At 35.5% G+C, this 16,247-nt stretch overlaps 1 protein-coding gene across 2 annotated transcripts in view; it reads right to left on the bottom strand.

Annotated features, from left to right (window-relative positions):
- Positions 1 to 16,247, bottom strand: part of LOC126483845 (chitin synthase chs-2) — a 347,785-nt gene that overhangs the window by 81,289 nt on the left and 250,249 nt on the right. For both annotated transcript variants that reach the window (XM_050107058.1, XM_050107057.1), the window contains exons 3-9: positions 11,730 to 11,974; positions 10,688 to 10,981; positions 9,672 to 9,884; positions 9,387 to 9,586; positions 9,070 to 9,217; positions 7,879 to 8,081; positions 754 to 942 (exon numbers count right to left, since the gene is read on the bottom strand). In XM_050107058.1, the coding sequence (XP_049963015.1) occupies positions 754 to 942; positions 7,879 to 8,081; positions 9,070 to 9,217; positions 9,387 to 9,586; positions 9,672 to 9,884; positions 10,688 to 10,981; positions 11,730 to 11,974 (1,492 nt within the window). The remainder of the gene's footprint in view (positions 1 to 753; positions 943 to 7,878; positions 8,082 to 9,069; positions 9,218 to 9,386; positions 9,587 to 9,671; positions 9,885 to 10,687; positions 10,982 to 11,729; positions 11,975 to 16,247) is intronic.

The raw sequence follows: 16,247 nt of genomic DNA on the forward strand, positions 1-16,247 counted from the left end.
TGTCTTTACATTTTCTTTTGGGGTATATCAAAAGCATTATTCATATGTGACATCACTCCCTAATCTACAAACATTTTACACAAGGACACTCTCAGTGACATGATTTTGTATTCTGTGTGGTGTATTTTGTAGACTGTACTGTGATTTGTGACAGCTACGATGAATTTGGTGAGAAGGAGTGACAGAGAAAGATTGATAGAAAGAGGGAAGGCAAGTCTAAGGTAGCCACTCCTGTAATGTATCAGAATATTTGGACTCTCAGATGTAAATTTCAGTTAATACTAAGTTAATGTTAAACAAGTTTTAACTTTTGCAATGGATGTATAGCTGATTCTATCAAATCAGTGAAGTTGTGTAAATGATTAATAAGAAGTAGTTGATAGGAACAACAGCTCAGACTATAAAAGGAAGAAGAGTGAGATTTTTCAAAGTACCTGCTTTTCTACTGACATAAAAAATAGATTTATCTAGAATTAATTCATGTAGTTAAAAATCTAAGTAGATTGGTTGTAAGTATACTTTGCAGAAGTAGCCTTAGTGGCTGTTTGTGCTTATTAATGTATCACCTGATTGTTTTCACTTACATGAAGGCTCTCCTTTTGACTACATTTACAGAATATGATATGTGAATGAATGAATGAGTGAAAAAATGAGACTGAAGATGACATAGATATTACCTTTTGTGTTGATTATGAATCATTATTAACTTTGTAATTATGTTGAACAAGAATCTAAAGTAAACTTAGAATGTACCTCAGTCTTAACATCAGCCTGATCATCTCGCCTTCTGTTGAGTCCAAGTGATTGGTCTATGAGATGAGAATTATACATTGGGGTTACAAATAATTTCTCTGTTGTAGCTAAACGTTCAGCCTTTGGAGTCCATATATGTATAGTTATCCAAGTTTGTGATAACAACCAGAGCAGCCATATCCATGCATGCTGAAATAATAAGAAAACAATTGATATTAGCTTAAATTTAAATTTACAAGAAAATGTGTAATTAATATTCATTGTTTTTTCAGTCAATCATATAACAGAATTTGCACCATTGAAGGATTATGTGGTTTCAAGTCATATTTTATTTTTAGATTTTGTAATGAACTACAAGCAGATAAAGACAGTAAAAGAGACAAATCTCTTCTTTCAAGGCAGAAAAAATTTGATAGAGGCATACCAGATTGAAGACACTCATTACCTTTCACTGCTGGGCATTTCTTTGTTCAACAAAAGAGAGAAGGAAAGGGTATGAGAAAAGAAGACTTTTCAACAATGAACTAGGCAAATTATACAGGACACTGGGCTAAAGGAGTTAAATAGCTACTAGGAAGCTGAAATCATTAAAAATATTGCTGCCTGAGCAACAATAATATCTTGAGCAATCACAATTTAGTTTCCAGTAGAACTGCTCATCTAATGAATGCCATTTACACATTCACTCACCAAATTTTACAAGCTATCTGAGGCAGTTAACTATGTGAATCACAGTATTCTCGTAGATAAACTGAGGTTTTTATGATATTGATGGTATAGCCAACCAGCTGATGATATCATATCAAACTAAAAGAATGTAGAAAGTTGTACTTAATAATTCAACCTATCTAAGCAGGGGAGATTCTTCTGGATGGGGTTAATCACTCATAGGGTTCCACAAGAGTCCATCTTAGATCTACTATTGTTCCTTTTATATGCAAACAAACTTCTGTCTAATACACAACAAGCAGAATTGTTCACTTTGCAGGGGACACTAATGTAATCAATTCAAAATTATATACAGCAACAGAAGAAATGGTCAATAATGCTCTTAAAACTATTACTGAGTGCTATGCTGCAAGTGGTCTCACTCATGATTTCAAAAAGACAGCTCACTCATTTTGCACATCTAGAGATACTACATCAGTGATAAGTGTAAGACATAGTGTGGAAATAATAACAAGGGTTATAACTCCAAAATTTTTACATATCCATATTAATGAGAATTTAAATTGAAAAACTACATTTTGGAACACCTAAAACAACTTAGTTCAGCCACATTTGCACTATAAATCATTGCAGATCTTGGGGAGGGACAGATCATTAAGTTGACACATTATGCACATTTTCATTCAATAATGCCATATGGAATAATGGTCTGGCACAACACATCTTTAATAAAGGAAGTCTTCATTGTTCAAAAGTGCACTGTAAGATTAATATATGGTGTTTGCCAGTGATCATCTTATACATATCTGTTTAAGGAATTAGGTATATTATCACTGCTTCACAGTATATTTATTCCCTCATGAACTTCGTTGTAAGTAACCTACTGCAATTCAAAAGGAATGAGGATATACATAATTACAATACCAGAAGGAAAAGTGACACTCATTACTTATTTATTTGAAATCAATAAGCAGTGGGCCCTCGTAATCAAAGAATAGGGTGAGCGTCACCTATCCAGCTGATGGCTGGGTCTGGAACTTCATGGGGTGAGGAGATGATGAATGACACCACTGCTCATCCACACTTTCGACTCTAGTTCCCAGTGGCAGCACCAGCTTTCATCACCTGCATCAGTGCACTCAAGGAATGTGTTGTCTTCAACATTGAAACACTTCAGATGCTTCAGGCAAACTGCCGTCCAAGTTAGCTTTTTGTTTGACACTCAGTGCCTGAGATATCTGCTGGCTGCAGACCTTAAGGTAGCCTAACTCCTTCCAGATAATGTGTTGCACACTCCTGAAGCTGATGTCAAAATCCTTTGCAAGAGCATGAACGGTAATGCGCCAGTCTGCCCTAATTACATCATCAAGTACCTTTTTTTTGTTGTCCGTAATGGATGAGGCTGGCCTCCCAGATTGACCAGCATCTTGTGTTGAGTTATGACCAAAACAGAACTTGGTGGATCATTCCACAATGGTGGTTTTCAAGAGACATGCTGCCAAATACACATTTGTCCCATGTGCCAGCAGCCCTTGTGACTTGTCCTCTAGTATCCATTTTTCTTAGTTTGTGCTCTTGGACCACTTCTGTCAGAATGAATTTCTGAGTTCCTAGGCAGCATTGCCCATTGAGGAACAGGTATTTAAGGAATAGTGTAGGCAGTACAAGGAAGAGTCACCTGGATGAAGAAGCATGAGTATAGTGTGAGGACGTTGGCTGTCCATGACTTTTGGTATTGGCAGTGGGCCAGTGCCCTTGATGGACGGGAGAGTGTGTGTTGTCAGCCACACAACATTTCCTGTGGTTTCTATTATTAACCTGGTGCTGGGCAGAGCTTCCCCAGAAAATCAGTACCAGAACAGTTTCATTGCATAATAATTTCGTGGTTCAACTTCACCAAGTTTTATAGATATTATCCATTAAGTGGTGACTTGACTGTTGCATGTCTATTCCGTCCACATTCTATACTATAATAATAATAATAATAATAATAATAATTGTAATTATTATTAGTGTTATTATTATTATTATTCCAGAATGAAATTTTCGCTCTGCAGCAGAGTGTGCGCAGCTTTGAAATTTCCTGGCAGATTAAAACTGTTTGCCGGGCCAAGACTTGAACTCAGGACCTTAGCCTTTTGCGGGCAAGTACTCTACCTACTGAGCTTCCCAAGCATGACTCACGCCCCGTCCTCACAATTCTACTTCCGCCAGTGCCTTGTCTCCTACCTTCCAAACTTCACATTATTATTATTATTATTATTATTATTGGCAGAATCCATGCAATCATAGTATTGCTGGTATTCATTTGTGACTTTGCACGAGCAATTAGATTTTGATATCTTGGTTCACCTCTTTGTATTATTTGTTGAAGGATTTATCTGTTGTGTACAAAGCAAGTTACTATAAGACTCTATGTTTCAGACACAGCTGGTTTTGTAATTGTGTTGTATCATGTTTAATGAAACATACTGAGTTGTTGCTGGCTAATTAGCCTAATGTATTGAGCTCAACAAATGCTGTTTATATTAGCACATAACTGGTCCATACTTAGAAGTTACAGTAAAATTGTTGCATGATTGTGTGAGTCTTGGCATATGTAGTATATCAAACTTAAACAAATTTAATAAGTTTACTTTAGCATAAAAATTATAATATTTGAGGCACACTAATTAAACTGACAAGTCATTTGAACTGTTTGCTGTATTAAAATTTCTCCCAGGTCATAAATTTCCATTTATCAAATATTTCCAGTACTGCTTAAAGTCTCATCTTAACCAGTTGATCACATATATTATCTTGTGTGTCAGTAAAGCTGCCTTAGAGTATAAGACTGCATCTTTAACAGTTTTGAGTATCCTATATTGAGAAATTATTCTGTCCAAAAGAGGTTAAATGAAAGAAAGTGAATTTTTGGACAGTTGTCAGAGTAATAATTTAGGATGTTGCTGATTAAAGTCAGACCAAAAGTGTTGCTTTCTTTCAATGAAAATTTGTTATTGTGTATGAATTTCAATTACTAGAATAATATTTTAACATTTGTTTTCTTTTTATTGCCTGTTCTGTACATCTGTCTTGGTAAAAGTCTGTAATATGAGGGTTGTTTTTAAGTAAGGGCCGTTTTTATTTTTAAAAAAAGATACAAATACTTTTGTTAAAAATCTTTCATTTTCTGATTCTACACACTTTTACCTATTTTTCTACATAGTTGCCTTGTTTATTTAAGCACTTGTCATACCGTACAACTAAGTTTTTAATTCCCTCTTCAAAGAATTCGGCCGCCTGCTCCGACAGCCAAGAGTTCACGGCCGCTTTCACTTCATCGTCGTCATTGAAGCGCTGCCCGCCAAGATGGTGTTTCAGGTACCGGAATAGGTGAAAATCGCTAGGAGCAAGGTCGGGGATGTATGGTGCATGGTCCAAAACTTCCCAGCCAAAAGAATCAATCAAATCCCGAGTCTTTTGAGAGGTGTGAGGCCTAGCGTTATCGTGCAGGAGGAAAACTCCTTTTGTCAGCATGCCGCGCCTTTTGTTTTGAATTGCTCTGCGGAGCTTCTTTAGAGTTGCACAGTGGGCATCTGAGTTGATTGTCGTTCCTCGTGGCATAAATTCCACTAGCAAAACACCGCACCAGTCCCAGAACACAGTTGCCATAATCTTGCGCTTTGACAGTGTCTGTTTGGCTTTGACCTTGACGGGTGAGGTTGTGTGTCGCCATTCCATCAATTGTCGCTTGCTTTCGGGAGTGATATGGGATACCCATGTTTCATCTCCAGTGACAAATTGACTCAACATGTCATCCCCTTCCTCGTAACGAATCAAAAAGTCCAATGAAGTGGCAAATCTCTTCCCTTTGTGGTCCTCTGTGAGGAGTTTGGGTACCCACCGAGTTTCTTAAAGTTTAGGTTTTCAGACACAATTTTGTACAAAACCGATCTTGAAACTTGTGGAAACTCCAAAGAAAGAGTGGAAATTGTGAATCTTCTGTCCTCACGAATCTTTGTTTCGACTGCAGCCACCAAATCATCAGTGATCACAGAGGGCTGGCCTGAGAGTTCTTCGTCATGGATGTTTTGACGGCCATTTTTAAACTCTCTAACCCGCTGACGCACTTTACCTTCACTCATTGCATTCAAGCCATAAACTTCTGTTAACTGACGATGAATTTCTGCAGCTGATAGGCTTCTCGCAGTCAGAAAACGTATCATTGACCGTATCTCACGCGCGGCGGGCGATTCAATAATCGTAAACATAATAAAGTAGCACAGCGATGCGTACACGTCAGCTACAGAGCTGCAACTTGCATCAGTGTGAACGGGAAGGATGCCGGCAAGTGGCGCGGTGGCTTGTTGCGGCATCCGCGCGAACTACGGGACTATACGCGCGAACGGCCCTTACTTAAAAATAACCCTCGTACTTTTTATTTGGTGAATACAATGGGACTTCATCTGAAATATGAAGGATCTTGCGCATTAAGAAATTTTTGGGGCTGTGTGCCATTAGTAAACATTTGTAGGATTTAGTCCACAGACTGTTTTGAAGAACACAAGTACCATAAATTTACAGCTATTCTGGCACCAGTCTTATGCATACAGATATTAGAGGCATTTGGTGTAATTTTAAAGTAAATATACTTCGTTGTGACTATTTATTAATCAAGTTTCATATGTAATATTTTTAATATGCAATCATCTTATGTTTTTAATTGAGCAACAATTGCATTTATTAAAGGTTGTGTGTCTTTTTTTTTTTTTTTTTTTTTTAATTGCGTGTATTCTGACTGTGTCCATGTTGCACGCTGGATCTGAGAAATTGAGAAATAAATATTATTGGTGGGATTCTTTTTTTCGTCACGGAATCAGATCAAAACCATTTCCCAGCCTGCTCTCTGCCATTTCAACATTCTTCATTCCTCAGTGGATGTCTACTGATACCTGTCCTTCACCAACTAAGAAAAGAATAACAGCCATGTGGTTCTGTTTGGAACAAAATAATGTCACCATAGTTTATATTTTTGCTTTACTGCATGCATGTTTGACAGACGAAAATGTCACACTAATCCCTTGCATACATGTCAGTGCTTATATACCCACATTAGAGTTGCACTGGATTGCATATACCTTGCAGCAATGCCCTCTATTAGAACTTTTGGAAAAAAGTAGGATAGGACTAGATGAAGGTAGCGCAGGAGCTTGGCCTTTGCCTAATCAGTGGAACCATTCCTGCATTCATCTTAGCAACTTCTGAAAACCATGGAAAAAACTCAAGTTTTAAAGTTAAAAACTGTATATATCTTTGGGGCAGCATAACTCATGGTGCGCAAATTACCCAAACTATTATCATCCAGTATTTGAGAATGTCGCACTTAGCGGCTTCCAACAAACTTTACACATAATTTCAAACTTTATTGAAACATTTTATTGCTGTCACCCTCTATAAAAGAATGAAAGGAAAAGACTTTACTGCTTATTACATTTTTGCTGTTCATGTTTTAATTTATCGCTTCTTTGCTACTAGCTCTATTCACAACCCATTTTGCACACATTATCCTCATATACCAGTGACCCCTGAATCCCTATTCTTCAAGAATCAAACTCCCATGCATTACAATCAACTCATTTGTAAAGTAATCAGAAGGTTGAAGCTGTTTTATACTTGGGAGTTTGATTCTCCAAAGGTTCTGGAGGGATGGTTTACAGGCGTGTACCTACAGCAAGTCAACACAAATCAGTCAGTGTCAGCAGACAGATGAGCAATTGGATTAAAATTAGCACAGAAAATAAAAATAAAAGACGTGATGAAATTTAGTCGAGGTCACTCTGATGAAGGTCTGTTTAGCAACATTAGATACATTGCAATGTAAAAACCATCATTTTTGACAGCTGTTGGGTATTCCTGAAAACTCCATTAACCACATGGCGAAAATGGAGCTACTCAGAATGGAAATGAAGAGACTGAGAAGAGGTTCAAAGTAGAATGATTACCAACTGTTTGAAATTTTGTGAAGCTTATGCCCAAATTGATCAGTACTTTAGAAGGAAACAGACACACTGAAAATGAGTGGGTTATTGTTAAGAACATAGGGCAGGCAAATTGGAGCTATGCAGAGAGAAATTACATGCTTTGAACTGATTTGTCTCGCATAAAATAATGAGTGACTGCTAAAATATAGTCAAGAAGATGTGCAACATGGAGATAAATATTCGGGTTTTCTTAGTGTTACAAATCATTGAGGTTACCATGAATAGAAGACAACAATATTTTTCTTAACAAAATTGGTGATGGTTACAGATAGAAAAGGTACAACAAGAAAGTTTTTCATTCCAAATAAAATGGGTCCTACCAGTTAGAGCTAAATTAGATAAATATACAGTAAAGGAAACCAACAAAAATATTCACAGAAAAATCTCTTTAAACCACAGTTTTTTTAATATTATAACCACATGTACTACTAACCTGGCTATAAATAGAATACCAAAGTGAAAACACAGGAGGAGATTCAAAAAACAGGTAGTCAGGTATCACATTGTGAAAGAAGCATGGATCTCCAATTCGCACACCACAGGCAGCAATCAACAATGAGATACAGACAGGAACTGTCAGATTTACTGGAAATGCATAGCTGAATCCTTGAATCAGAATTTTGCATGCAAATTTTCCTGAAAAAGAACAAGTACAACAAATAAGAATTGCTTATCTGTAAGAATTTGTAAATATTTGCAAAAAGGAAACTGAAATATTTCTGGTATATAAATAGAAGAGAAAAATAACTTTTTGCAATATTCTGTGTATAGCAGTGTAAATGTCATGCTTATGCTCCACTTATTCAATTACTTATTTTATCAACTTATAACAGAAGAACTTACAGAAAATGATGACTTAATCCCACATGCTATGCTCATTTAAAAAGTGGGAAACAATAACTTTGCAAATTATTATGGAACACTTCAGAAACATTTTGCCAGGTAATAGTGTGTATGGGCTTTTAAACAAAGATCCTCCATTTCAAAATTTTTCTGAGAATAGAATATGAGCACACTACATAGCTGATTGCTAATTACATTGCATTATGGGGGAGAAACACATTCTTTCCAGTGATTTTTTATTTCTTCCTCCTTCATTTCCCAACCTTCCTTTCTTTCCTTGTACCATATGGCTGACAGTGGGATGTTAAGTATATGTGTGGTTTAGTTTTAGAAACATTTTTACTGATTTGATGTTTCCTACTTTGCATGATGTGTAGAGTGAATATAAGAGCATAGAATTTATCTATAAGGAATTGAAGCTCAGGGTATGTATTTACTATTTAATTTGTACTGATTCACAATCTTATTTTGCATGTTTCAGAGCGTGTTGTTTGTATTTGGGTTGAGAGTCATCTAGAATGAATATTCCACTCCACAGCAGAATGTGAACTGTTTTGAAACTTTCTGCAGATTAAAACTCCATGCCAGGATTGGACATGGACCCAATATGTTGTCTTTTGTGGGCATTGCTCTTAACAGTGAGATATCCAGCCGTGATCATCAACCACCCTCACACCTTCATGCTAGAAAAATATTCTAATTTTGCATGATATTATGAAATGCTTGAAACTTCTTGATATTTCAAGTAGACACGAGTGGCAATTTGACATTCATCACTTACCAAAAATGTAACACAGATATGCTCCCAGAATATGTATTAGAAGCACATAGAATGCTGTGTTGTTCCAGGCATCAATATCTACAGTTTCACCTGTTGAAACAGCATCATGCAAGTCTGGTAGACTATCAGGTATAGTTACTGCTTTTATCTGAAGTAGAAAAGAAGGTTGGCTATAAACTTGTTTAATCTCTTATAACTTTCAATATGTAACACAAAATCACTTATTGACAGGTGGCTCATTCACAGATATTAGTTTATGTCAGACTATTACTGATACATGACAGTGCTTTTATTAGGCATCCATAAAGCACAATTACCTCAGTTACAAGAATTTTGTGTGCACCGAAGGCATTTGGAACCAATGAAAAGAATCCATCAACATTTTCTTCTTGGAGGAACAATATGAACACTACAGAACAGAAAAATGCTATCATCTTCCAAAGAGAAATAAAAACATAGCTGAAGTACCGCGTTTCTTTCAGTCTTTCAATCATTTTGCCTAGTGATTTTGTAAACCCTGTCAAAAGAAAAAGTAAAACTTTCAATTTCATTCAAATACTGTCATCGTATTAAAGTAATTTGTATTAGCTTAGCTGCATTACCAAGAGGAGAATCTTTTGTAAAGGCTACATAGTTCTCCCACCATCCACAAGAAATAAATATTACAGAAACTGGAATCAGCCATAGCTGGGGTTTCTGACCACCTTCTAACATGGGCCACACTATGAATCCAGTTGCTTGTGCAGCTAATGCAACAAGATCAATGATAACTTTGATGAATCTTTTGCTTTCCTTGCCGCTCCTCGATAGCATTCCTGGAATATAATAATGGAAAGTGTGAGAATATAGTTGTTGTGCAGATAGGAAAGAGTTAGAAGTTAACTGAACTCACAGAAGTCACATTAAAAATTAAATAGTACAGCACTCATGAAACATAAAAAATGTTGTTCATTCAAAATGCTTCCTGATACATCATTTTAATCAGTGGTCATAGACAGCACAGGTTTGTTGTCACTGTTGAAGCAGCCAAGTTTTATTTATTTATTATTTATCTTGCCATGTAACACAAAATTTTAATGAGCTGTTTGTTGCAAGAAAATATGTGTCAATTGTGTTATACCATGCTTGTCATTATACTTCTCCATTTTATTATATAAACTATCAAAGCATGAATTCTTGTTATCAAGCCTAATGTGTTGTGATTCATTAATATAAAATTATGAAATTCATTAACTCAATAAGAAAAGGGGATGACTGACAGAGAGTAACATATAATTATTTCTTTTGCAGGTATCTTAACAATTTAAACATAAGTGTACTATCTGCTTCATCTTCCTCTCATAACTCCATTCATTTCATAATGTTTGTCTATTAAAAATTACAGTGAAGCTGCAGAAGAACTTGCATCTAAATCCTGTCAATATATTAGCATTTAATAATGTGTATAAACTTGAAATAAAAAAATCAATTTTGATTAATATATCTTGTTACAGCAAAGTTCTTCATGTTTAGACTAAATGGTTTCTCCATTATTTCTGAAATTCTAAGATCATATTTAATAGTTACAAAAACTAAAATTCAGTAGAGACAGAAATGAAAAAATTTTAAGTATTCTTACCGAGAAGGCCAGGTACAAAACACACACAGTTAGTAAGCATGGCTCCTTTAATAACATCGAGATTTGGAAGCACACAAAATAACAAGATAGCCATTCCAACAGCATGTAAACTTTCCATGACAAAAACAATTAAGAATTCTGGGACTGTAGGCTTTTTGCTGGATTTGAAAAAACAAATTCTAGCGGAACGAATAAATGAACCCACTTCAGGCACCAAATAGGCTATCATTATGCACCACATCCATGCTACTCGTTCTTCATCTGGGAGTGTGGCCTTGAATTGCTTTTCCCTTCCTGTAAAAAGAAAGAAAGAAAAGAAAATTGAATAATTCAGTTATAATTAATTCATTCAGTCATGATGTTCTGTAAATCCCAACATGGGAGACAGCCCTCTGGGATGTGGAACAATTCAAGGTATAAATTGACAAAAATGAGCAACTGTATGAAAAGTGATCATAATTAGCTGTCACTGAACTTCTATAAACTATTAGTAATTATTGAAGCAAAATTTAAAGTAAAAATATCAGAATAGCTTCTGCGCCAATAAAAGTTGCTGCTTGCTCAGTTATTTTTTATAACAACAGTTTATCTCTTACTTGCAGGAAAATACCTACTTGAGTACTCTAGTATCTATCATATAGTAATATTTATCATTATGCCATAAGAATAGAAGAATTTTTACAATAAATGTTATTACTTATTTTGAGCTAAATGGAATCTTCATTGTTTGAATCTAAACATCAGATACATTGGGGAAGGTGTACCAAATCAGGTATGTTTCTAATTTTCTTTTTAATCTATATAATTCTCAAAATTCTTGCTTTTCATTTAATGAGAGTTTACAGAAAACATTAGCCACAGAATGAAGACCCTCATTCTAAATCCTGGTAAAAGGGGCATAGTCTGCACGAAAATTCCTCTCATTTCTTCTATTGGGGTTGCCTCACACATGGAAAGAGCCATATTCTTTCCACTATAGTTACATTTCATTTAAGTAAAATACCTTTAATATGAACCTTTCTATGTGATAGTGTTAACTTACCTAGATCCCTGTTGCAGTAGAGTATCTCTTTGTCCTTGCGCAACTGTGATGTCATGAATAGAGTAGTACCCTTTGCTATCACCCCTGATCCCAAGACAATAATGAAGGTTAGCAAATAGGCTACAATTTTGAGCATTTGAACAGTAATTTCGAGACATTTCTGGTTTGCCATAGAACCACTGTCCATCTTTGGTGGTGGATTGCGGAAGACATCCCATCCTTTTGTCTCAACTTGGGTTCTCTGGCTGAAATAAAACAGTAATATCATTACTACTGAGAAAGAAAAAAAAACACATTTTACTTGAATGAAAAAATACACATTCTAATTTGTAGATATAGTGCATTAGCTTTTAATGTTAATTTTTTGGCAAGGGTTTTACATATCCTAAACAGTGTCATTTAAGTTTGAAAATTACATTGTCTTATGAACAAAACTTTGTAGACTGCTAATTTTAAGTATCTCTTTGACAAAACTAACAGAGTAACACATTTTTACTTTGTGCTCTAATATGAATCACATGCAAAACATCTTTAAATGGCTAATATTATACACTTTTACTGCAACTATTTTTTCTAGAAACTTGTTGAGATCTTAAAGTGCATGAAAGCTTCTTAATCGTTTTAATGAGAACACTTCATCTTTTGAAAAGATTACACATAAATCATATTATGTATATTCATTATTATTAAACTATAGAATCTTATTTTAATAAATACATGTATAAACATAGATATAAGGGTATAGATATCTAAGTAGCTCCATCTGCTCCATAAGTTAGATCACATGACATGTGCTGTGTTAAGAAGAAACAAAAAAGAATCCTATCTTGATAATATAACCAAAACATTGATAATTAAGGGATCAGTGACAAAACATAATTGGAATGATCACCTTCTCCAAAACAAGAATGTAAAGGGTGAATTTTAAGTACTTATCAGTTTACTCACAGTCAGTTTTAAAACCTGAAACTTCCTAACAGAAGAAAACTGTGTATTAGCCTGAGACTCAGATCCAGAATACTGCCATTTGTGGACAACACTCTTACTGATTTAAGTTACACAGGCAGAGTCACAACCCACCTTCACAGAATTCATTATGAGAATCCTATTATCTACAGTCTAAACTGCACAGAAGTTCTCCAGCATACCCTGTTGGACTAGTACTTCTGGGTGAAAGGATATGTTGGTGAAATGGATCATCCACAGTCAGAGGGGGTGGGGATATATTCAGAATGAACTCACTGTGAAAGGCAAGGAACTGGGATTAGTTCCATTGTCTGTCACACAATTTTAATTTGTCGGAAATTTCACAGATAGTAGTTGCTTCACCACATACTAAAAGATTCAATATGAGAACAACTCCCAAGGGTGATACCCAGCTAGGCACCTAGGGACTCAGCAGACCTTACGTGAAGTTTACAAGTTATAAGAGAGGCACTGAAAAATTGAAACTGTAAAGTCAGTTTGTGCATTATGGCTAGTCAATTCAATTTGTAATAGCGTTGCCCCCAAAAGTAGAGCTTTTTTTTTTTAGTCCTTGCTGTTTTTCTAGTAGAAGGACACCCTTTCTTTGTTTCTGTGGCCATGGGTGTGTGCGTTTGGCTATATATGTGGCTGTATGCGTGAATGTGTGTACTTTTACTAGAGAAAGAACAAGATCTTGAAAGTTAGTGGTGGATTATATTTTCCATTTATTACATTACTGCTAAAGGCAGATGAGTAAGCAAGGCAAAAGCTTCTTGCCTGTTTGCATGGTATATTACAACTGTCTTGGATCATTGCCTCTGTTTCCAGAAAGAAGGAGACGAAAGAAAGGAGTCCACAGACGATCAGGGATCCATTACAAATAGGAAGCAGCTACATGTGTAGTGGTGCTGTGTGGAGTGGATTAGGTGGTTTTTTCGGGTTGGATGGTTTTGGAAGTGTAAAAACAGGGATTTGGTCTCAGAGGGTTCATGGAAAACACAGATCAAAGGTAGAGCCAGGAAACATTGGTTTTATGCTTGTAAATTGTTAGTAGTTGTGTTGGGAAAGAATCAGGGCTCTAGGCACACATAGGAAGTACTGAAGCAGAAATAGTCATAGGCAGTGAAAGCTGACTAAAGCCGGAAATGAGAATAGGTTAAATTCAGTTGATGTTGGCATGTTTGTTACTGTTGAAAGTAATTTATTTTGTAGTGAAATTGAAATGGACAGTGGCCACAACTTAGTATGTGTAGACATTATACTTCACAACTGGAAAAGGGTTAGTGACCATAAGGTTGTTATAGGGAGACTAAATACCATAACATCCAAATCCACCAAAAAAAATGCAAAATATACCAACTGAAAATAGCAGATAAAAATCTACTTGATGGCTTCTGAAGAGACAGTCTTCCTTCCTTCCAGACCAACTATGTAAGCACAGAGTAGGTGTGGTTAATTCAGATAACTAGTATTGGCTACAGTTGAGAAATTCATACCAAGTAAATTTATAAGGGACAGAACAGAGCTTTCATGTCACACAAAACAGGTAAGGACACTGTTTCAGAAGCAACAAAAACCATGTCAGATTTAAAAGATGGGAAAATCATAAGATTGCTGATGTTTTACAGAAGGTTAGAATGGACTTCAATGTGAGATGCCTTCAATTGATTCCACACTGAAACTCTGTCTCGTAATTTTGGTCATATATAAAGTGCACCAGGGGTAACAAACAATCAGTACCTTCACTGTGTGATATCAATGGTAACGTTACCAAATATCGATGACAGCACCATTTAAGCGGTATTACTAAACATGGTTTTCCAGACTTCCTTCACTAAAGATGATGCAGTAAATATTCCAGATTTCAAATTAAGAACAGCTGCTAACACGAGTAGCTTAGAAATAAGTGCAGACTGTAGTGAAGCAACTCAATTACTTAAAAAAGGTAAGTCTTCCAGTCCAGACAGTATACCAACTAGTTTCTTTACAGGGTATGCTAATGTAATAGTTTATTTATTTATTTATTGAGTCCTTTGATCATATGTAGTACAGTGTACAGGATGATATTGGACTTTTTACTAAGTGCAAAATGATACATATTTAAATAATCATTTTTCAACATGCTACCAATTTCAATAGTTGTAGTTCTTACAATGATACAATGTTAAAAATTACAGTAGCTTTAGTTCTTAACAGTTATTCTGGTCCAAGTATGCCTTCACTGAGTAGAAACAGTGGTACTGTAGATATTCTCTGACAGATAATATTTTGTAAGCATTTTATACTATTTGATAGTCTATTATAGAGTTTAATACCCAGATAGTCTGTACCTTTCTGATACAAACTGGTATTGGCTGGGGGTACATGCAAGTTATATTTTATTCGAGTATTATAATCATGTATATCTTTGTTTTTTAAAGTATTATCATCATTTCCAATCATATACTTTTTTACATACATTAGTGTGTCTACAATAAACATACACGGTAGAGGTAGTATATTCAGTGCTTTAAATATTGGTTTGCAGGACTGTCGAGCACCACTCCCTGTCATAATCCTAATGGCTCTTTTTTGTATTCTGAAAGTCCCTTGAGCTGCTGGGGAATTTCCCCAGAATATGAGTCCATACTTGAGATGGGCATTGAAGTACGCATAATAGGCACACAATATTGCCTGTTCATTTATGCATTGTTTGAAAACCCTAAGAAGATAACAGCCCGTGCTCAGCTTGGCATTAATTTGTTCTATGTGTTTGTCCCATTTTAAGTCTCTTTGTATCCAGATGCCGAGAAATTTTGTAGCCTCATCATTTGCAATAGGGTGTTGATTGATTTTTATTTCTGGATATATCAATGTGGTGTTTTGGTGGTTATGGAAATTTAAGGCTACTGTTTTGTTGTAGTTTATTATCAACTGATTTTCTGCTGTCCAATTACTTAGATGTTTTGTAACTGTGTTTACTTCTTCTTGTATATCTTCATTTTTTGCTGCTTTTACCAGTATTGTTGTGTCATCAGCAAACAGTATTACTTTGTGGGAATCAATATGTATATCCAAATCATTGATTTATAACAAGAAAAGTAGGCGTCCCATTACCGACCCTTGTGGTACCCCGTAAGTGATTGGGCTTTCTGATGATACATATTCTGTGATTATTCGTGCTTTATCATCTATAAGTCTGATGGATACTTTTTGTTTACGGTCACTGAGAAATGAACGAATCCAATCATTTGCCAACCCCCTAATTCCATAGTGCTCTAGCTTCTTCAATAGGGTTTTGTGGTTTACCATATCAAAGGCTTTGGTTAGGTCCAAAAATATACCTGTTGTTTGTTGTTTTTCATCTATTGTTTTTAATTCAGTAGATATGCATTCATAGACTGCTGTCTCCGTTGATTTCTTGCTTCTAAAGCCATGTTGAGTATTAGATAGCACACTGTTTTTGTTTATAAACTTTAACAACTTACTACACATAATTTTTTCTATTACTTTTGAGAAACAGGATGTTAATGTAATGGGATGATAGTTTATTACTTCATCTTTGTCACCAGC

Source organism: Schistocerca serialis, chromosome 6 (assembly GCF_023864345.2).
Source record: "Schistocerca serialis cubense isolate TAMUIC-IGC-003099 chromosome 6, iqSchSeri2.2, whole genome shotgun sequence".
Classification (NCBI taxonomy): Eukaryota; Metazoa; Arthropoda; class Insecta; order Orthoptera; family Acrididae; genus Schistocerca; species Schistocerca serialis.